Genomic DNA, 23,916 nt, shown 5'->3' on the forward strand with positions numbered 1-23,916 from the left:
TGAATAAAGCATTTCCAATGTTCGACAGAAAGTGCCCAAAAATTCCGATACACGCCCGTGGAAGCTAATATACGAAACTACGTTTTATCGAACACCATTTTGTACGCACAATATTGCGGTTTGATGGTTCTCGCTGCGAAAAGCAGGGAAACATAACGAAATAAAAAGTCTGACCTGACCACATTCGATGAAGAAACTAATGGCGCGAGTCACTCGAGAAACACTCATGGACAAGGTCCGGTGAAAGTGAATTTCCTGGGAATCGATGTGCGTCCACGTTTTTTCCTCGTAATCCATGCTGGACGGGCTAGAAGGAACGGCGCGACGCGACGGTATGAGTAAGCAACTGGCGTAATAATACGGTTTGTGCCGCTTAACGGAACCAGAATTCTCCAGATACACCTTTTGTACGTCGCTGGAATACGTGCTTTTAGCATCACACAGATTGCAGATTTCTGTACTCAGCTCGATAGACCGTTATTGAGTAGAGTCGACGAGCCTTAAAGCGAGAATTCTCCGACTTGACGTACGAATTAAAATAGTTGAACTTCGCGATTTTTTGTCTAGGAGAGTGTTAACAAGATCGACCACGAATTTAAAAAGTGTCTACTATAAAGAAATTTTTCAAAAAGGGAGAAAGAAACTATATTTGTATTTTCGTAGTGTATATGAAATTTTATGAGAAAGTTTCCTGCTTTATTTTCCTATCTTGACGAAGAATAATACGTAATCTCGTTTTCTTGTTTAGCGTGGTTCTATAGGTATATAGATGCGGATTTATGTCTGGTCAGTTTTCAACTAGCACCACTTAAATAACCACGATGAAGACAAATTAACTCCTGTTAACATGAATGTAAAATGTCTTCGTCTTGATTTACTGATTATTGCTTGAGTTGTCACGTTCACGTGATATGTCCTTTCAGATAGTATGTTACCATCTAGTCATGTTATATGATTTCGAGGAGACAGAATATTCATTAGACATGTACGTAGAACGTTCTGTAAATTATTGGATATGAATGATTTTAAAAAATGTCACGCTTCGCTAACGGTGTCCTTAGATAAACGAAAGGGGGCAATAACTCCCGGTTAACGTCTCGAACGAGTGTCCGAAGCTGAACTCGATGATGATCACGATCCGCGATGAGACGTAGCGTAATTTCGCAGAGTGAACGAAGGTTAACGTTCTGACTCGTAGCACGGAAACCGGTGATCTCGATACGTCGGCAGCCCTCCTGTCTCTTAAAATCATATCTCGAGAACGCAATGGAAATTAATAGCGGGCAGACTGGATATACCTGCATTAGCAGAGGGAGATAGAAGTGGTCATGCATAATGGATTCAGCTTTATATCTTGTAATTGGATAATTGTACCGTACGGCATCCACCGCTGACTTCTTAACATAGAATCACGATCGAACTCACGGTCATGTACTATTCCTAATTTCGTGAATTCTTTCGTCGGTTGCGTACCCTTTGGTCTCGATGTGAAAATCGCTATTAATCAGATGCTAACAGAAAATTTTTAATATTTATCTGACATACGAAAGCCAATAATCTAATATATAGAGCTAGTAGATATATCGTCAAGTAGCGTGTGCACTCTTACAATCTTTCTTTCATCGTATAACTCTTCAACTCCTTTCGTACAAAAGTGCTTTCTTATCCAGTCACGCACCGTTACAGGCAGAAATTTCACACCCTGCTTCGATCAAAGTGTGCTCGCACGAATTCTTCGATAATGATCTTCACGCGGTAGCGTGGCCGCTCATTGTTCGTCCATTATGGTTTGCGATGCGGCTAGAGTAAGAAGATGGTGGGTTGGCAAGCAAACTGTTTTACCTTTGACCTGAAATTGAACGCGATTCCCGCGGGTTAAATAATTCATACGGCGCCGCAGCGAATCCTGAAGAAGTTATTAACGTAATATTCCGCATTCGTTATGGATATTCGTTCGGCGTGCGAGCCCGGCCTGGTATGTATAATCGACCGCTGAGAATTCGATTCTTCGAACGTTTCGTGAATCGAACATCGTGCCGAGTTCCCATTGCTCGCGTCGCGATCTCACTGCTTGAAAATTACACAGAGCCAGCTCGCGTGCGCCATTCGAGCCTCTGGCCAGACCACGTAACATAGTTCTAACCGATTTAAAAATCTGCGACCACTCTATTACCAACGAGCATTTGCATTTAACGAATATGTAATTTATCCAGTCCCCTCTTCCTCTCTCTTAGTGTTTCCTGCCTTTCTCTGACTAGCTCTGATGTTCCAATGGATGAGTTCATCCGTAGTTTAGCGATCAGAAACGATCATGTGGTATTACTTTACTATTTTCGTGTCTCATGTACTTCTTAAAAATTCCTAACGAAAGAAATATGTCTTTCACCAGCACGAATTATTCTAATGACTCTAAATAGACATTTAAAATGAAGTATGGAAATAAAGTTACTTAATCGATGATAAAATCGCAAATTTAAAACCTTACTGAACATGATACGGTGCCATAAGAACACACAACCCTCAAATACTACTCTCAATACCTGCACTGACACGCTATGTTTTTAATTCTGATTCAAATTACAAACTTTTAAGAGATCCAAAGAATCACCCTAAAAACAACCCCAAACTTATTCGAATTCCATATTTCATCCAACTACCTCAAGTGCAACCGTTCCAACGCGTCATTCTATTGCCCAAAGTGCAACGACTTCGACGCACGCAACCTATCGCCGTCGCCATCTCTAAATGGTAGAGGTCCGTTGACGTCGCGCATAGAGTCCCTACAGTATGCGTGACACATAGTCACCGTATGCACGGTCCTCGCAGCACATAAATGCATCCAGATGCGTTGAATATCCCCGTGATTCCCCTCGTGGGATCCTATGTTCCAGCTTCCAGCGAGTCGAGCAACAGGACTGGTGATCGCGCGTGTACGTCTATAGGACGCGCTATTTGGTCAGCAGAAACGAACGAAAAGTGGGTCAACGGCTGGCTGAATGCCTGGCTCTTTTGCCTGGCTCGCTCGACTGCCTATTGCGTCTCAGCGGAGCCGCTTTCTCTTCTCTTGCGGCTCAACGACATCGTCGCGTCGCAGGAATTCTAACGCTTACGTATTCCAACCTCCCACTCCAAACTCTTCTTCTTTCTCTTCTTCTTCTTCTTCTTTCTTGTCTTCTGTTATTTACGATTTCTTCGTTGTTAAAGTTCATTGCTAGTTGATTAGCAGATAACTATTAGTTGGTTATCGCTCTTTCGAACGTACTACCTCGTTTTGGATGGTCTTGGGTTAGGTTGGTTAATTAAGAAAGGAATGCTGCTGCGTGGACGTGCAACTTTACGGAACGTTGCTGGTCGACCTTGATAAGGTAGCGGCGGGTTCAACAGCGCGTACGTGAAGTTTAAGGTTTCCGGTGGAACCTTGAAACCGGGTCGAAGAGATACGTTACTGCTGTTTAATTAAGTATCGAAACGCGTATCGAGTCCGTTTAATAGATCGTTTCGTACATTTGTTAGGGATCATGTTCGTGCAATTTCTTTTTTCGGTTTACTGTTACAAGTACGATTATTATTTGAATGATATCGAACTTTTATAGAGTCACCGAAGAAAAGAATCCCGTGTGTACTTAAAAATCTCTAACATGCTTAAACGTAATTGAACGCAAAGAATAAAAAATTATTCCGAATTTTAATTACCATAATCAGTATATTATACATTTGATTGATGAAAGAATCGCGCTCTTCTGCTCCTGTATGTCTGTTAGCGGTTCTACTGTACATGGTAATCTCATAAATCCTTTTAATTACGATCTGTCGCATCTTCAAAAGTATTCACTCGTGAATTTACAGTTATCATCGGATACTCCAATTCTTTTTAGCAACTTTTATCGACTGCCTTCAATTTGCATTTCTGTTCATCCACCAGGTGCTTTAGGTGCATACGGTTACCGTGAAGCTTAATTGTTTTACATTACTATAGAATTTGTGCAAGCCGCTATTAATCTTCGGCTATGATAAATTTATCTACTCGGCTCTTCTTGACTTCTCCTCTTCCCATCGTTCCTTCTTTTTCTCCCGTTCGTTCCCGCCGTTGCCAAATGGCAACCGCTAAAAGTACATTCTTGGAACACCTTACCGTACCGAGAGACAGGTATTCATGCAAATGGGCTCCATATGGAGCCATTAGAGATAACGCGATTTTTTTCAGAATGCGAGAGAAAACGACTCTTACGAGTGATTCGACGGGAAAATTCTCGGATGAGTTATAACGTGGGTAATGAAATTTCTATGAACAATTCGTTTTAAATGATGGAAAACGTGGGATAATCTTTTTGTCGAACATTTTCTATGTATGTTTTTAAACATAACATAACGAAAACAATTTTTGTTTTAACAATGTTGTTTTGTTTTTGTTAAACAACAATGTTTTTACAGTTTAGTTCCAGAAAATTGCTCCTGTCAAACAGTAAAAATTTCTATTTGAGAAATATGATTGATTAGATGGATAATATACTTCTTTGATTAAATAATTATTTAACTTTTTTATACAATCTTTTGGCTTCTTTTGTTTCAGTGTGGAAGCATTCTTCATGCGCAACTAGAAATTTGGAAAGCAACAGTCGAAGAATCTCCACGTAACACATTAGCAGCTTCCTGGGTTCCCCCAGTTGTGCAAATATCTAACAGTAACAATAACACCTCATCCCCTATTACGAATACAACTCCAGCTAGTGTTAAGGGCTCCACTTGCAGCGGAGATTTCTCCGATGGTATGTCAATCATTAAACGTTGTCTAGTATTTTATAACTGCTTTTAATATGTCAAGATTACTTTAACCTCTTTTGTCTTACAATGTCGTGTCAGCTCCAATCTAACGAAAAAGGATTTTATTTGTAATAGGATTTAGTCAATGATATTATATAATAACCAAAAAAGAAACCGCAAGGCAAAGGGTTTGGATATCTCTAGAACTTAGTTTCCATTCGTGCTAAAGATAGTGAGATTCGTGAATAATAATATACAAAAATCTCATTTGCAAACACGCGACGACTATAGAACTTCTCAAACGATGGAATCGTTTCGCTGCTTAAACATACTCATTAAAATTATAATACTCACATATGATGCTCTACTATTCTCTACATAATGTGCTCTGCAATTTTTAACGTAAAAATTTCCATCTTTATAACTATATATATATGTCCAGATTAATTAACTTCGCTAACGTTTAAAAAAGTAACGGCTATGGCAGTAAACTAACTTTAATATTCTAAACATCTTAGCTTACTACAAGAAATCAGGATGTCTGATTATGATTAATTATATACACTCCATAATTATGCATTCTGTCATAACCATTTATTAACTATACACCACAAACACAACATATCAATACGTTAAATTACCATCACAGTAGAGATAGCTTGCATCGATGTGATTAATAAATTACCTTAGACTATAATAACCCGAAGACATAGTTAGAATTCGAAGTAAATATTAATATGGTAATTGTAAAAGTAAATGGTTTCTATTCACCGACTGAACACTATAATCTTTTATCGTAACGTACTTTGCACACTTATTAACTATATCATTATAATGGATTAAGCATCCTTATCACTGTATCTTATCACTGAACCTCATCCAGTTACGAGCTATAATTGTCCGTAAATATTAATATTCTAATCAGAAATAACTTCGTGTTATATGTATATGTGTATATGTACCCACTAACCAAATACCTAACGCATGAACTTAATAAATATATCTACGTATTTACTCAACGAAAGAATTCACTTTGCAAATTAGATACTGCTAAAGCTTTCATTCCAGTTTTTAATCTAGCAATAAATTATGTAAACAAGAACTTAGAAAGATGATTATAATGACAAACGCGCACACTTAATATCTAGAATAATTCTAAAAATGAGCATGCCCAAAGACACAACGAAATGGTTGTCCTTCTACCATGTTTCCTCCTTCGCTACATTATCTAAAATATCGTGCATACCGTTATAACGAACACTCGGTATACTTATCAATCAGCTAACAGCAAGAACGAGTTCAAAAGAACATACCCATAACTCATAACCGTATACCTATCCAATAACCAAATAACAAAAAATAAAGCTGGTCAACCATCGCAGCGATTACCAAGAATATCAAGCTACATATACTTAATCATCACACTGCTCGGTAGAAGCACGCCAAAAGAAAATCCTCAAACTTTTAATCGCCAGGACACTATCACCGCACGAAGCACATCCGGGAAAGTCCTAGATGATTCACAAAACCGAGGCGTTTTGGCTGGACGCCGTTTCTTTTTGCAGACGAGGACGAGGACTGCGGTTCGCAAGCAGGAACGGGTGGTGGCGGCGGCGGCGGCGGTGGTAAAATGCGTAACGGTGGCTCGCACATTCACCTCTGGCAGTTCCTGAAGGAGCTGCTGCAAAGCCCTGGCATTCACGGTTCCTGTATACGTTGGCTAGACCGTGGCAAGGGCGTGTTTAAGATCGAGGACTCGGTTCGCGTGGCCAGACTCTGGGGCAAACGAAAGAATCGGCCGGCCATGAACTACGACAAGCTTAGCCGTAGCATCAGACAGTACTACAAGAAAGGGATCATGAAGAAGACGGAACGTAGCCAGAGGCTGGTCTATCAGTTCTGCCATCCTTACTGTCTGTAAATCCCGGTTCCGTTAAGTCTTTGCGCTCACGGACATCGAACGTGTTACCTCGACGCCTTTCAAAAATGTTTCATATTTATTCCCGGCGAAACACGTGACGAATGAACGAGTCGAGTCTTGATCTCGTTCGATCGTACGATTTATAATATTATTTATTGTAAACGCGATACGTGTCGGGGTAACATCGATGAATAGCGTCGCCTATCTTTGTCGTAATTACTCGTCGATTCTCGTTTATTATTAGAATATTATATCATATGTTCAGAACATATACATCGGCGATAAATTTGTTGACATTGTGGACGATCGAATTATTCTAGTTATCGATGGTTTATCGAACGAGCGCAAAGAGTTTAACACCTTCTCGTCGATTCGAGATTCAAGGTCGTCTAGGCTGAATACCTTGAAGCTGGCGTTCGTTTTCAAAGGGAGTTACGACGAAGGGCTTCCGACTCTTTCTGCGTGCAATCTTTCCTCACAGGGCTCGTCGCGAAGACGAACGATGGTGTGCGTGCCTGTTTCTCTCGTTGCGTGCGTGTCTGTTCGGTGTGGTTGATTTTTTGAACAAAAAAAATGAGAAGATAAAGAAAAAGTAAAAGAGTGAAGAATCAGTACGGAGGTCAAAGATAAAAAAAATACGATCCACCGTGTCCGGTGTATTATCCTTCCAAGGATAACGTCGTGCCACGGGTGGGTACCACTAAGTACGCCCGTTTTGGGCGATCCTGTTTCCTTCCCTCTCCCTCGTCCCAGGTTTTCTTCCCCACTCTGTACCTCCCTTTTTTCATTTCTGCCCCGACTTTTCTCGTTGTAACATAAATGATTACCCCTTAAAAAGTAAGTTACTCCTTCGTTTCACGATCCACAATTTCCCCGTTCCGATTATCGGAGGCGTCGGGACGTATGCAGAGTCGGTTTCCAAATCTTTCGACTGGTACGCTTTCTGTAGAAATATCATCTTTCATTTTCAACTTTTCTTTTAAATTCTTTTTCTTCTGATATCAAATTTTAAATAACGTATAACTTCATAATAATATCGACGTAATCGATGATCGCGTGTTAACGTATCGATACCACTTAACCACCAACGGTATATTATGGCTCGTATTAACATTAACGTTTTACTAACGTAACGATAACGATATACATAGTACGATAATGCTGCTAGTATTATTACTATATTCCCAAGATATCAGTAATACTACTACAATGTTATGAGCGATGTACTAACCATAATGTTAATGTTATAACATACTGATGGTGGTATTAAATCGGTATTATATACCGTTGTATTATCATTAGCACGTTATCGATGCACTTAAACGCGACGTTACGTTAACCCGCGATATTTCTACAACTATTAAAGCGGCGATCGAAAGACGAGAAGATCGACGCGTTCGAGATCTCGTTCGGAGGTACGTCCTACGAGGTTCGAACGTGCAACGTCGTGATGCCGACATTATTGTTGTTCGAGGATGGAAGAACAACAAGGAAGAAGCGAGTCAGTGGAGATTTCGTTGGAGAAAAGGGAAGAAACTCCTCTTTCCTCTCTGTTCTCACGATTGCTTACCAGCGCCGGTCGCCAAAGCCTCGAGCTGTATCCTATCCACGGATCCACGATCTATGGACGATCCAGCGCGCGGAACTATTCGCTCATACTGGATCCGTCCCGCCATTTTAATTTTTCTTTTTCATAGGAAATCGGAGTAAATAGAAAGAGAGGGAATTATTGAGTCCTTTGATAGTGTTGAGATTACATATGCTTGGTGCTATGAATCGAATATTTTTTATCAAACATCTTTACAACATTTATATTTCACAAGGCAATGCTAGTTTATAAAACATGAATTTTTTCGTTTCTATAAAACAGATTAACTATTTTTGATGCGAAATATTTTTAAAATTGTAGTATATATATATATATACTACAATTTATATATATATATATATATAGATAGAAAGATATTTTTGATACTATAGACATATACAAAAAGAACATATTTTTCTAAACATATTTTCCGAGCCTTTACACACTCAAAAGTGCCTTCTTCGATGTTCTTAAAGAGAAAGAAAGGAAGAAAGTCCCGGCAATCTGACACGCGTCCTTTTGAGGTACGTGCAGCATCGAGCGTCGAGCAGTGCGGAAAATTTTACTCGCGCGGCGTGAAACGATCGACGCATGATCGATTCGTCCTACGATGCGCGATCACGTCTTTCTTATCTCGAAGAGAAGGCATAGAGTTTCTTCGAAAGACGGAAAGAGAAATAGGAATAAATTGAGAAAAAAGGAAAAACAAAGAAACGGCAGAAAAATGGCGGTCGTGAATAGCTCGAAGCTGATACGTTTGCGCGGCTGGTTCTGGTGATTTTGGTCCCATATATCTATGATATATTAAACATTGTATGTTCCATGAACGATCTAGCGTGTAAGTTTCACTTTAGGCGTATAGATATCATAGCGGCTCACGTGAGCCGTCTGTTAAGTTACTCGAAGAGATTTCCCTCTATATCTTCTCTCCACCATTTCCTCTTTTTCTAACCTTTATCTAAATAGCGTTTAATTCCGTTAATCGTCGTGCTAACTTATCATTAATTAACCGTACTTCTTATTAAGATTTATTTAAACCTGCTCTGAATACTTAAAATAGAATTCCTGACAATCATCGAGCTTTGATCGCATTCATTCTATATGTCTTCTTTATCCTTATTCGTTTATTTTTGTTTTTCTTTCATTCAATATCGGCTTAAATATCAAACGATGATTTATTCGAGAATTTTAGGGCTACAAAAATCAAATATAAGGATCCTCTGGAATTTAGATCAGCGCGAAGTATCGAACTTCTTCTTCTGTTCGAGGCTTCCAGGTATAAGTCATCAGGATACAATTGCTATTACAATTCCTCACGCTTCAGGTCCTAAAGTCTGGAATAGAAACGATTTTTTTCGTTCGATATTTAAGAAAAAAGCTTAGAGATCGAAGATCGAGTGAACAGTTGGAATTCGTCTCTGTGTAATGTTTATTTAATGCGACTTTATTCTATGATTATTTAAGAACTCATCCAAACGAACCCATTGATAGGTTTTGCTAACATCCCAATTGTTTCGCTCACCGATATCGGTTGTATATAATACTCGACGTATAATCATTTTGTATGTTCGTTTTATTTTATTATTATTTTTATTATTATTATTATTATATTATATATTTTTTAATAATTATTTATTTAACTGAGTTCGTTTGTAATCGTATTAATATATTTTATATATGTACGTTACATTGTTAGAAAGTTGTTCTCTACGTAAGATGTCGAGGTCGTCGTGGCGTGGCATGCCATGGAACTGGTTTCAATTTCGCGTTTCGGCTCTGCCTCCGCGGACCATGTTAAATTGAACGATAAAGAAGAACGAGTCACTCGGGGAAGATTTTATTATTTAAAACGATGAAATTGATACGACGGCACGCGATCGCAGGACGACCTACAACTTTTGCCCCGTCCTGAACTGCCGCGCCAAATATATCGGAATCTCGAAATAGAACATTAAGCCAAAGAACATGACGACGAGCTCGATTATGTTCTCGAAACTAGAGACAGAGAACGATATGATCGTTCTTAATTCCGCGCATTTGTGATTCGCAAATTTTAAAATTCTGATAAAAAGTTAATTCCACAGACTATATACGTGTATATTATCATCGAGGTCATGAAGTCATGAACGTTGTAGACGTTCATGGAATCCTGTTGAATTTGAACCGGTGCATCGGTCGAATTTCGAGATTACAAACGTACGAGTATTTAAGCCTGTAATATTTCTATTGCCAACACGAATACTCACTGCTATTACCCATGATTCAATCACGTATTCCAAAATTCCAATTTCAAATAAAAATGCAAAACGAAAGCAACCTGTTAGTTTTTTATTCTAAAAATTGTTCTGAATATTAGATACTGCATCGCCCGTGCAATATCAAATTAATTTCGATATTAAATGCAATAAGCTCTGATAAACGAGTAGAATTACCCTCATGGGTACCTGTGAATTTGCTCTTAATGCCAAACGCTGCAGATATCCATCGACATAAAACGTTGCACATTCAGTTTTAATGATATTGTAATTTATAAGTAGCCAATATAAAACGGAATAAACTAGTAACGTTTTAATTATTTCAATCTGAATATTTAAGTAAAAACGTTTCGGGACGAAACAATTATTAAAGCAAAAGCTTAAACGAGATTATTTACAAAAGCTACCAGGAAACGTTCCTTTTCTTTTGACGAGCTTTGTCCAGATTAAAATGTAAATTCGGTCACATTTCTGCGTCTTAAGCCTGCCTCACGATCCTCGTAATATCGCGAACGAAAAGAAAACGAAATCGAATTGTTTCTTCGGTCGCCACTCGAACGAGCACTTGTACGCTCGGCAATCGCCATAAAGTTGCTGTTATTAGAATCTTAAGTTGACGATACGACATACGTCGCAACCATCTTTTATCAGGATTACTTTTAAAAATAACCTGATCCTTCTCCAATGAAAAAAAAGACTGCTGTTGTCGTACGTTCGAACGCATTGAAAAGATCGCTCATAATCGTAAACCACGGCGGATTATCAGTTTCCAGTTCGGCAATGTACGTGATTTCGATCGGGCATCTCTCAGATTTATCTCCACCCCCTTTTAGCGGCGAGATCGGTGCACAAACAGCAACATGCAGACTATTCACTTAAGAATCGATTCGTTTGTGACCAATGAAAGATAGTCAGTCTTGCGGTTTCTCTGCGGGTTTTCAAGGATTTCTGTAGAGAGATGCTTTGGTCCTTGTAAATGAAAGATTTATTGAAGTAGCAGTGTAGGTTTTAAATTGACGTTCGTTATGATGTAAAAACGATAAGGCGGTGTGGAGGTAATCGTTCAACCTGAAAGATTTGCATTCTGTTTCTCCGTTTCTTTCACTTCCCGCTGTTTAAAAAGGATCGTCAATCGAACACCACATCGTTCCTTTCTTAACAAAATCTTTTTGTTCGTTGAAATTCGATTGAGTTTTTAGCGTTCTTTGGAAGATTTCTTGTTTTTATCATGACAGAATGTTTTATTTCGAACTAGTTGCAAGATTTTATACAGAGAAAAATTTGTATGGATGATAATCTTTAAATATTCTTCCAGATTAATTTACGAATGGACAAGATCATTATCCTACATTTTTCATAAAATCATCATCTACTCCAAGTTACAATAACAATTAAGAAACAACTTCTAGTAATTAACCACGTGTAACCGAGCGACAGCGTTCAAGATTTCTAAGCAGCTTTCAGTCTGATAGTTCCTAAACATTCCATGTAGCACGTCGATTCTCTCGTGACGGTCGCAAATCGTTCGTTTTCAACCCGAGACTTTACAGAAATCGTGCACCGGTTTACTAACGCGGCCGTTCTTTCGGGGATTTTACGATAATCCATTGTGTGGCAGGCTTCGTAGCGTTTCGTAGCTTTAGCGGTAGCCGGTACTTCCGTCAGCATACGAGTTCCAAAGTACACACTGTATTTTGTGGTTCCAACACGATTATATATACGAGCGACTATTCAGAGAGAATAGCATTTCTACTTAAGAATCGTGATTAATTTTCAATCCTCCTCGATGACTTTAGGAATTACAGTGGGAAAGCGCGATGATAAAATTAATGAATGACGAATAAATATCGGTTTATTTAGGCGGATTTATGGACGATTGTGATCATGAAAAAATGCTGAAGGAAATTTTTCTTTGAAATTCTTTTGCGAGATAAAAGTTTGGATGAAACATCTTGTGAAAAACAAACTGAGTACTTTCGGTCAATAATTTTACGAAATTTTTAAGAATGATGTTTATAGGAATAATTTATTAGACAATGCAAATTCAAAATAAAAGTACACGGTACCTCGTTCCACGTTTCGTTAGAATATAGAAGATGGAATTGCAATAGCAGAGAAGATGAAACGAAGCGTAATAGAAAAATCGTGAGCGTCATAATGGCTCCGTTATTACGTTACAAATGATCTATTGTCACCGGTGAGGGGGCAGTGTAAAAGAATATCGTTGAATTATTCCCAGAGATTAGATTAAAGAATCCAGGTAGTCGTTTGTGGTTGGGAGGAGAGCAGCTTGCTTTTCAGTTGCAGCTGCACAACGAGATTTCGTCGTTGCCGTGACTAACAGTCGAAACCAATACGAACGAAGAGAACAATGTCGATAATGCAACTGCCAGAGCACAGTTGTACGCCAACTATCCGGGGCGTGGCAATTAGATAAGTCTTGCTGCTATAAAATCGATTCTAGGACTGATAATTATAATTGGACGGTGTAAGCAGTAGACAAGTACAATAACGAATGTGCAATGTGAAAACATTCCACGAATCGAAGGTTGAAAGTTCTCGGAAGACAACTTTTTCGGATACTTGCTTGTTTTTTCTATTGTAAAGAGACTGTGATGTTCTTAAGAGTTTTTAAGATAGTAAAAAAACGTTTGTGTTTCGAATGAAAGTGAGTATGCAATATTTGAAAACTTGGCGAAAATTGGCAAAATAACCTCTGCTAAGAAAGATAAGAAGTGAAAGTAATTAAATGTTCTATATAATGAAATTATAAGACCAGAAATGATCTCGACTCAATTTTACATGAATTAAACTGATTGTATTTAAAGCAGCATCACACCCGAAACTATGTAAAGAGAATAAAAAAGAAAAGGGGAAGAAAGGCGTGCTTCCACTTTCTTGAACGACAGTGAGTTGAATCGTCGAGTCGAGTTGTTATTAATTTGTACATAATCACGAAACGGCGCGGCGTGCGAGCGTATTATTTATCAATGGCGGTGAGACTCATTCATTCGATATGTTACTTAGCGTTAACGAGTTTATTTAATTAGGATTAAGAGTTGTTTCATCGTTACTTAAAACGATCGGTCTTGTTGTAAGGCATTTTGTTACGAGTTAAATATTTATACCATCGTCGATCATCCTGCCCTATCATTGTCCCTATTAAATAAGATTAAACTAAAAATACCGCGCGCAATGATTAACAACGATCAACATCAATATCAACGATACCTAATTGCATAGAAATCAGAAATCCACAAACACACGCATGTATGTATGTATATGTATACATTATATTTTCTATTGTATGTCGATGTTCTTGCTGTCGGGATTTGAAAGCGAGATACTAACACAAAGCAAAGATAAAAAGAAAAAAAATAAAAAAAAGATTGCAAAACCTCCCAGAAAAGCATTTCATTGAGATTGTCCTTTGTAATCAACCATAGTCTATGCCTATTAGCTTTTTCTTTCTTTAGTTCAATTAATATTTTAGATATTTCTTCAAATCTTCATAGTTTTGATATATATTTAGTAATTATAAAAATGTAATTACCCAATTAACAAGCTAGAATGTTGTCTAATTAACTAATTCTTTAATTGATCGAGGAAAGCCTATTATATGCATCCTATACACAAATAGAAGTATTTAAGGAACATGTTTACGACACAAGTATTTTAAAGAGTAATAAATGACTCACTAGAAACTGCAACTAATATTTCCTAGAAACTCACGTAAGTGTTTTTTATATCTCGAAGGCAATCTTTACCTAAATGAGTATCATTAAAAGATGAAGGATAAGAAATAAATACTTTCAAAGTAATTAGCAATATCTTCCATTGTACTCGAAAGCAAGAAATCCTTACCAAGTAAAGTAAAATGTGGATTCGTTGACTCGAGGAATTCAAGAATATTCGAACGCACGATCAAAACTTTAAGTCCTACTTATTTCCATAGCCAAAAACCAATAACGTAAAAAGAAGCGAAAGCAATTCACGATTGTGGGCGAGTGAAAGTTCTGAAATTATGCGAACCTAATCGACAATAAATTCAGGTGACTCATCTCAATTAAATTTCCATTCAACGATGATATCCAAATCGCAGTAGAATTAAATCTTGGAAGAATTTCGTTTCAGTCACGAAAAGATAAAAAAGTAAAAGCAAAGCGGAAAAGAAGAAAACTACGAAGTCGTTAAGTAGAAAATAAGTGTTACTGGCTTGTGATTTTCTAAAATGAAACTTCAGGAATGCAGAGGAACATGTGTATATAAATAAAAATATGTTTCATATTATTTCTGCGACGTTTTCAAAGGCAAACGAGACGAGAAATGAAATCGAAGATCGAGGAGATTTTCGAATGAATTTTCACGCACTTGTTTCATGTGTTTACGATATGGAAATTGGTATTTACTTTCGAGTCAATTAAAAAGAAGGAACTCGAGGAGAATGGCTCCCTCTTTAATGGTATTAAAAATAACAGTAACAAATAAGGCAGTAATGTGTCGCTTTAATGGTACTACGGTCTAGCAATTTCAATTACAGCGTTTTAATTGGCCCTTGCTACATCGGAGCAATTACGTCGATTAATGGGAAGATGCACGGCAACTGGAGCGCGAATTTTATACCAACGGCCAGGATTTATTGGTCGGCAAACATTTCTTAAGGGAAATGTAAACAGGTATTCATGAGCGTACTGTGTGATAAGATGCGATAAATAATTGTAACGTTCACACATATCGTAGCGTGTGAATGATTATGATAGATAGTAAGGATAGTTGGAAAGTTTACATATTCTCTACTCAGTTTACTGCAAATTCGTAACATAAAATAAAAAATTTATTGATTTTCACGCTCTTATACAAGCCTGTACGTTAAAAATAACTGCATATATCTCACAACAGATGTCTATACAAAAAATTTCTTCCTGTCATGAAAATCGAGAAAGTTTAGATCTCATAACTGAGTGTACTTTATAATAACTATAATAATTGATAAGTAGCTCAAGTAACTGTGTTTCACGAAGCGGTAAGTAGAAACAGATGTTTGAAGTCAGACATAGGTTAAATGAGCTGTAATGCTGGCACAAATTTCGAAGAACGATTAAAGGTAACCAGTGTATTGTAAAATAACAATATTCGTGAAAATTTAATAAATAAATTAAAATGTAAATCGTTCAATAAAATGTTCGTCATAAGTATTAATAAATCGGTAATATTGCGTATATCGTTAAAACAAATGTAAAACATTAATTATGTTCGATTGCATCGTGCCATCACCCCCGAGCTTCTATATATTCAAATCAGTGCAACACGAAACTAAACACCCAAAACTTGAACACTTAACATAAAACAAACATTGAACATAAACTTAAATACGCAAAAGACAGCTGTTTGATCTCCTTCAAATACGAGCATACCAATTTACGCCGTGCAATCAACGGAATAGCGAATTTGCGAACTCGGCCAAACAAACGGAGAGTAAGAGGCCGAGCGAAGGAACAACGGCAACAACAAGCAAAAACAAAAGGGTTGAACTCCGAAGGATGGCGAGAATCTCTCTGCCATAAAGATTCGTATCGCTCTCGAAACGTCGAGCTGCTCTCTTCTCTCTTCGATCTATCTCTCTTTTTCTCGTTTCCTTTTCCTTATTCACCTTTCTGCGATCATCCCTGCGCGGAGCAAAGGGGGCGGGCACGAGGGCAGTGGGCGTCCCTTTTCGAGATTTACGACGATTTAATCGTACAATTAATCTAACACCTTGTTGCAACAACACCTCGCACCGCGTATCTCCGTTACCTCCGACTCTCCACGATTCCAGGGGAAAAAATCGAGCCGTCTGCTCCAGGAAGGAAGAAAGAGTAAAGGAGGGAGGTAGGAGAACGGTGGACGGATCGACGAAGAAGCACAGGCTAGGCCTCTTCCCAACGATCTATCGTGGCTGAATCGCTGGCAGAAAAGGAGTACCGCGGCGTTAAAGGGGAGTAACTAACCAAAGCGATCGAAGCAAGGGTGTACATAGGTTAAGGGAGACGAAGAGCAGAAATAGAGGAGCGAGTGTTGAAGAAAGAGAGACGGAGAAGGATTTTTAAGGCCATAGATAGAGCAGTGGTGCGCAAAGTTCATTTTTAACGAGTTCGAGATGAGGTATTCAAGATTGAACTCGATGAGAAGGCGATTTACTTTTTCACGTAGGTGTTACGTATCTTTTGTGTTACGAATTTATGAGAATATTTCCTTTTATGTGCAGTGGCTACGAGAAGTATTTGCACCACATTGTATCCACTGTAGAATGTATACATTAATTAGGTCCAAGTGCATATCTTAAATTACAATAACATTCCGCTAGAAAACAAAGATGAAAACAAATACTTTTCGTAGTTATCTTATTAATCGTGGATGAAGAAACAATCAAACGATATATTTATTTCATTCGATTATCGTCTCGAAATATTCGTCTCAAAAGTGTTAATATAATATTTGTCATAATTAATGATTAACGCCTTGTGTATATTTAAATACAGCTATCGTTGCTATTAATAATGTTTAAAATTAAGAAACACATAAGGAAGACGTTCGAAAATATTTTAAGAACTATGTCGGCTCTTTATTGTAATCTTTAGATAATCAATATTCTACCGAAGATACATCGAATTGCCTATTAATATCGTATTTAGTGTTTCGATCTCATGGTGATTATGATACTCATTAAAAGTTTAATATTGATTGGTGTCTGCAGTGTTTCAACTTAACTCGACCACCTTGAGTGCTTCTTAAAAGGTAGGAAAAATAATTAATGAAGCAACAGTTTCTTGAAACGAACCACTAATTTTACGATTAATCAGAATCTTTTTTTAGACACCTGAGGTTTTAAGTATCTTGCTTGGCATGATGCATTTTCTTGCAACCTTGAATCTAAGAATTTTTTTGGTACCTGATAAGCAACTAGCTATTACGATTTTCAATTACTTATAAAAGGAAAGGAACCTTCGTGAAAAGAGGATACTAATAATAATATTATTATATACGGAAGCAAATTTAGTAAATATCTTGAAATTACTTTCCAAATCCGAAAAGGCAAAGTTTCAAAGATTTATACAGGTCATGCGGAGCCAATGATTGCGCATCACTGATCCGTAGGGTAGTCAGTATTTTTACGAAAACGTTGGCACGTATAGTTACGTAGAATAAATGAATCCTCCAGTTATTTTATCGGGTCGCCATTGTTTTGCGATCTGAGAGTGGACCCGTAGCCGACACTCTTAAGCAGATGTAATTTAAACGTGGATGTGTTTCGCTTCGAATCGAGAAAAATTGGTATCGTGCCTGTTTTAACGCTCCCCCGAGATAACGAGTCGATAGAAAGGGCGAACCTAAAAATGATTAGCCACAGATATCATTCAAGGTATCGTGTACTGTTCCTCTTACTACACGTGTAGTCTCTTGGTTAAATTTATAGACTTCCCTTTTATTGGAGGAGACGAACGTGGAATCTTGTGAACGTAGAAACTTGTGAATGTGGAAAATTGGTATTTTCTGATATTATTTCCCTGACCGTACTTCGTTATTTAGAAAACAAACAAATACATCGATTAAAGTAAACTCCTCCAAAGTAATCATACATCTTTTAAACATTCCTATACTGCATCATCTGTCATTGCCAAAAATCTTCAAAAAAATCATCAGATTACTGATTCTCGGTAAGAAACTTTTCTACCTGAAAGACCCTAACCAGGAGTGGAAACAACTGAAAATTCGATTATACGTTGATTAATGCAACGATGGATCAACGGACGAAGAGAATCGAATAACGGATGCGAATCGAAGAAAATTCCAGGCACGTACGAGCGTGGAACTTCTAAGAGGTGTGCACCTGCGATTCCTGCGAGGCCGCTTTTACGGGTCTCGGAGAAGCCGCGAGTGGAAGCCGTCCACTGCGTTGTTCCGCGCCGATATAGAGACTGCCGTGTGCATGGGGACACCCCCGCAAACGAGCGAATCGCGCGTGTGTCCGTACGACCAAGGACAACAACATTCTCCGCAAAACTAATTGCCAGGTAAGTATATACGAGCGACGAGCCTGGTCGAGCGCGGCCGAACACGCGCCGATACACCTTCACGTGAACCGCGAAGCTGCACGTAGCGCGGCGGAGGCGCAAACCAGAGGAACGTAGACGAACAATGAGATGCGAGCTAAGATAGAACCGCGGGGATAAAATGGGTGAAAGAGAACTGAGGAAAAACTTCACCAACGATCCGTGGAAGGTATCCTGCGGAGACGCAAGGAAAGGATTCGTTGAAAAGGGAAAATTGATGCAAAGATGGAAAAGAAGAGCAAGATACAAGGAAAAAGTTATTTCACATAGAAAAATTTGGAAAGTAATTTGAATAATAGTCAAACAAATACAGGTAATTTTGAATGAATTCTTTATAGAAGAGGAACGAGACAGAAATTGAAACGTCGAAGACGAGATATTGGCACAAGAGGTAAGGGAAGATAGTGATAAGAGTGGCAAAATTAATAAGGAGAAGAAGTGGGAGATACGAAAGTGAAATATGGGACCACCGTGAAAGACGGATAAAAGAAAAAGCAACATAAATAAGAGATGATATTCAAAAGATAGAACACTGTAGAAAATTAAAAAATATGACAATGACAGAGAAATGATGGAGAGGTGAATATTTTTTTACACTAACAATGAAACAAGGAGATAATTAATGAAATAACAATTGTAGAAGGGTAGAAAATACAAATGTATAAGAAATAAAAATGTAAAGAACAATAAGACAAATTCTAACTTTGTCAAACTAATTAATTACCAGAAAGTTTTCAAAAGCTTAGAAAGACCAGTAAAACGCAAAGGAAGGAGAAGGAAAGGAAGTCTAGATGAAGTGTAGGTGTACGGGAAAACCAAGAGCGAAAGGTACGAAGTGACTGAAAAAGAGAACGAGGAAGAACAAAGAGAGAAGGAGAATACGGAAAGAAGGGGAGGAAAGAGAAAGGCAGAGCAAAAGTATGGTCTGTATAGCATAGAATTTATTGCAGGGACCGGGTTGAATCTCGTTGAGGAGCAACACAGAGAAAAGGATACTCGTACCAGAGCGCATAATTTATGCTCTCATTATGCGACAACCAAGATTCATTACGGCCAACAAGCATTGTCGCGCCAATTCGGAGATCGATCGTGGCTCGGTAAGTAAATGCACGAACGATGATCGGACACTGGTATTATTTTGCGCAAAGTAATCTGATAGTACAAATCGAAAGAAACGAACCAAGAATATTATGTCCTTGGAAATAGAAAACCGATGAAACATATCAAAATTGCAACATTTCTCGGAGAGTTAACAGTGTGATAAAAGTAACAAAACTATTAAAATTGTATTTGCAAGATATGAAACAAAAATTTGAGTAATCAAGAAATTAGTAGAAATGCGATGCGAATATTGAATTAATCGATCGATAACAATTAATAATTAAAATTATTAAGAGCGAACCATGTGTATCGAAGTGTATAAAACGTTGAACTCGAGTGAACTTGCGGCGAAAGAAAAAGAACCTCCGTACCACCGAACCGCAATTATCGCCTTTCTTTGGATTATCCATCGGCCTTGAAACGTACACTGCGCTCTTTATAGAAGTGTACATTAGCAATTTACCTGATCGTTGAAGCGCGGTTAATAAATTATAACTTTACGAGTAATATTTTGGGGACGAAATATTCATCTGCATAAATTTTTTCTCATTCTCGTGTAATGTGCATGTCAGCACTGGCAATCAGCAAGCTTTTACATTTACAGCATTAGCTCCCACTTCCTCCTCTATAAAAAGAAACATTTATCAATCGTAACTTACGTTCTTATAATCGAAGAAAAATTTGTGCAAGGTTAAAGTTGCGACAAATGGATTTTCTCATTTACGACTGCACTTAATCCTTTGTAAAATCGAAATAAACTTAAACTCTATCGTCTTCCTCGGCCGCCGTTATCTAAAAAAAAGAAGCTATGCAATATGCACTGAATCAAGAGATCCCCGATATGTTTCAGCAATGATTAAACGATTTTTCCAAGTTGCTTTTGTCCATTTTCGCGTAATGATATCTCGGAGATGCGTACAATGCCGCGGCCGACCTATCGGAACCACGATTTTCACTTATCCTTGCATTCCATCGGCACGCGTATCTGATTTATCTGCGTCTGCTCAGTGTCCCCGTTGACCACGGAAAGAGATATTCAATTTATCCACGACCGAATCGCGAGAAGTATTCAATTATCGACTCTGAACGATCACCGTGTGTTCAACGTTTTATCTCGATGCCCGTGTGCGACCTCGGAAACGGGTCTGACGTCAGTTCGATATTGTTGCCGGTCCTCATATTCGTAAATCGATCTCGCGAAAAATACGCGTGTTACCTCCGTTTAATTCGAGAGAGAAACGATTGGATTTGCGAATGTAACTTTTGTCGCCGCTGTTCAAGGATCATGTGTCCAGGGATCTGCCTTCGTTTCGTTCGATATCGTAAATGATCGTCCCGCTAGTCGAATCTAATTATTGTTAATCCTCTGGTGATGACTTTTCACAGGTTTCCCATTACCTACAATGTCTTGACCTGATTGTGGTAATGGGATCAAAAATTATTCATGGGAAATTATTTGTTTGATAGGCTGCAGCTATGATGGGAATATATAAGATTCGTTTTTACAAAGAGAAACAATTTCGAGAATTGAGCTTGCCACAAAAATCTAACTGTTGAAGTGATTATTACTTCTCAAAAAAAAAGAGGAAAAACTCTACATGATCTGTTTAGTCTTCTAGTTTTTTTGTGTAATAAATTAATTTGTATGGAAAAGAGAAAGGCGGCTGGCAAATGTACTTGAGAAGGCATTGACAAATTAATTTTCAGATATTTACGACAAGAGTTAGAAAATATTAAGAGATAATTTGTAAATTTGAGATAATTGTTTGTAGGGATGTAGAGTTTTAGGGAGGGTGTTGAAGTGGTTACCACTTCTAAGAAAACTCTACATCTGGTCTTTTTTAGTTTTCTCAAGCACCGAAGCCATCGACAGCGCGTAGACAAAAGACTGCGACGAAGTCAGGCCATAAACAGTAGACAGGCGACGTTGGCTTCGGGGTTTTTCAGTTATTAGGTAACACAGCTAGCGTGCGGATCTGGACCAGCTCAAATTGTATTTTTACTTATTCACTTCTATTTAAATATATTTTTCTACCTTACAATTTATCCACGTGTTTTCTCTGTTTACACACCGAATAACCTCAACACTAACGATAGAAAATATTTCACCCATTGAAAACCTACATTTACAGACTAGCAACGATATTAAAAAAGAAACCTTCAAAGTAAATAATTTAGCAGGATAAAAGTGAGAATGATAAATATTAAATGATGACCGGCATCAACAGCGAGTCGAGTCACTAAAACGCAGACATTGATTGAGCAATTATTAATCGAACAACGTACCAGGGAGGAGGTATTAATAATAAAATATTGTTGCGCGCACATTTCATAATATTCCAAACGAGTTTCTGCTTTCAAGATGATTATCGTAATCGTAATCATCTACAGAATGACCGAGCGACGAAGAGGGGAAGAGGGTGATGTTGAATCGCGGAGTCGTTCATATATGTACGTATTCAAGACAGAAGGTAACCTCGCGCGTTTGATAGCTGCCGATAGCAAAGCCATCCGAGATGATTAATCTCCTTCGCCTTTATCCATCTCGCGATCCCGTATATCTCATCCTTCTATCGAAAGAAGGTTAATTTCCCCTCCCTGTTTCTGTCGAGATTCCTACTTATCGTCATAACCTTTAACCTCCTGTTTAATTCTTCCTGTGTGAATGCTTTAGCTTTGTTTTTCCCTCGTTTTCACTCGTTACATCCATCGTGCCAAAAAATTGTGGAAAATATCTGCAGACGATTATCCAGGTTTTAAAATATTTCGTTTAAGATGAAAGAAAGTATAATTGAAACTGAGAATTTATTGATAAACTCAAAATGATCTTTCTAACGGATCGAGGATTGAATAATTTTGGTGCTTAGAAAGTTATTTTATCCATAATAACGTAACGTTGTTACGTATTACTGTGTTATTATATTTTATGAACATATCGTTATATCGAACGGTTCATTCGTAGCAATTATATTAACTTCAAAACTTTACTATAAACGTTGTCTCGTAAAATCAAAGAAAACCCGAAGTATTAGCAAGTTTCGCGAACACCTTCAACGCGTAGTATTAACGCGCAAAGTTCGTTTATTCTGTATTCCCGAGTTTCCTTTTACATATTATTACCTCGACATAGACACGTTCACCGGTCTTTCTCCTGCCCTTTCCAACAACCTTGTCCTGCAAGAATGTAATCGGTCCCAAGGATGCGGCGGAACCGAAGAGGAAGAGGTCGATTGGTTAAAGGGGTTAAGAAAGATAGAATTAATTGCTCACCGAGTAATAACTCAAAGAAATACACACGATGACAAGGGACAAATAAAAATCACCAAGCTCGTTTATCCAGAGTCATTTAATTAGAGGCTCGAGATATATTAATTCAATCTCGTTCGCTGTCCTTTAATCGATGTTTTAATATCCGCTCTATAATGACTAAGCCTTTCAACGCACCTGGAGCAAATTATTTAATTCTGGAAGTCTGCATGTACGTGACATTACACGCACTGTTTTTTATCGTAATCTATGGGAAAATATGTCTCGTAAAGTTTGTTCGATTGAATTCCATTTTTATAGAAAATGTTTTTGATAAAAATTGCGATTTATAAAATATTCTTGGATTTTTTATCCGAATGGTTTACCACTTAAAATATATAGTATCGTATCACAGATCAAACCGATGCAGTGGAAGTTATTTGGCAACTTAAGATCTATAAAGGACGATGTATCAAAAATCATCAGCTATTTAGAGGACTACACAAGAAAAGAATCGATATCTTATCGCGAAATGAGATTTACAGCTGTGATTCGTTGGTTTCGGAGCACCTTTTACGCGAATTAGTAAAATCAGTGAATTAACAATGCAAATTGGGCGGCTACTGTAATCGATGTGTCATTTTTAAAAATAGTATTAGGATAAATTTGACGTTCGTAGCATTCCTGATATATTTCGTAATAATTTTTAAATTGTTCAGAACGTATCCAGCTATGATCAAATATGACATTCTGTAGAAAGTAAAAATGATTCTCTTGATAAGCTCCCGCTTAAAGAGAAACAATTAATATGATAATTTAACACATTACTAATTTATCACGAGAATAATAATTAGCAATTTAGAGGATAAAATACTTGTTTACATGATAAATTAATGTATGCACGTAGAAAGTATCAGAAGCTTGGAATTTGGCAAAAACCATTTGGCAAAAAGA

General features: G+C 37.7%; 1 protein-coding gene across 1 annotated transcript in view; it reads left to right on the forward strand.

The window, feature by feature from the left end:
• The window catches only part of LOC126868697 (DNA-binding protein D-ETS-4), a 62,764-nt gene extending 54,135 nt beyond the window's left edge, over nucleotides 1-8,629 (forward strand). The window contains exons 5-6 of the mRNA XM_050624471.1: nucleotides 4,571-4,766; nucleotides 6,327-8,629. Of these exons, the coding sequence (XP_050480428.1) occupies nucleotides 4,571-4,766; nucleotides 6,327-6,682 (552 nt within the window). The 3' untranslated portion in view covers nucleotides 6,683-8,629. The remainder of the gene's footprint in view (nucleotides 1-4,570; nucleotides 4,767-6,326) is intronic.
• The last annotated feature ends 15,287 nt before the right edge of the window (nucleotides 8,630-23,916 follow it).

This window comes from Bombus huntii, chromosome 8 (assembly GCF_024542735.1).
Source record: "Bombus huntii isolate Logan2020A chromosome 8, iyBomHunt1.1, whole genome shotgun sequence".
In the NCBI taxonomy this organism is placed as follows: domain Eukaryota; kingdom Metazoa; phylum Arthropoda; class Insecta; order Hymenoptera; family Apidae; genus Bombus; species Bombus huntii.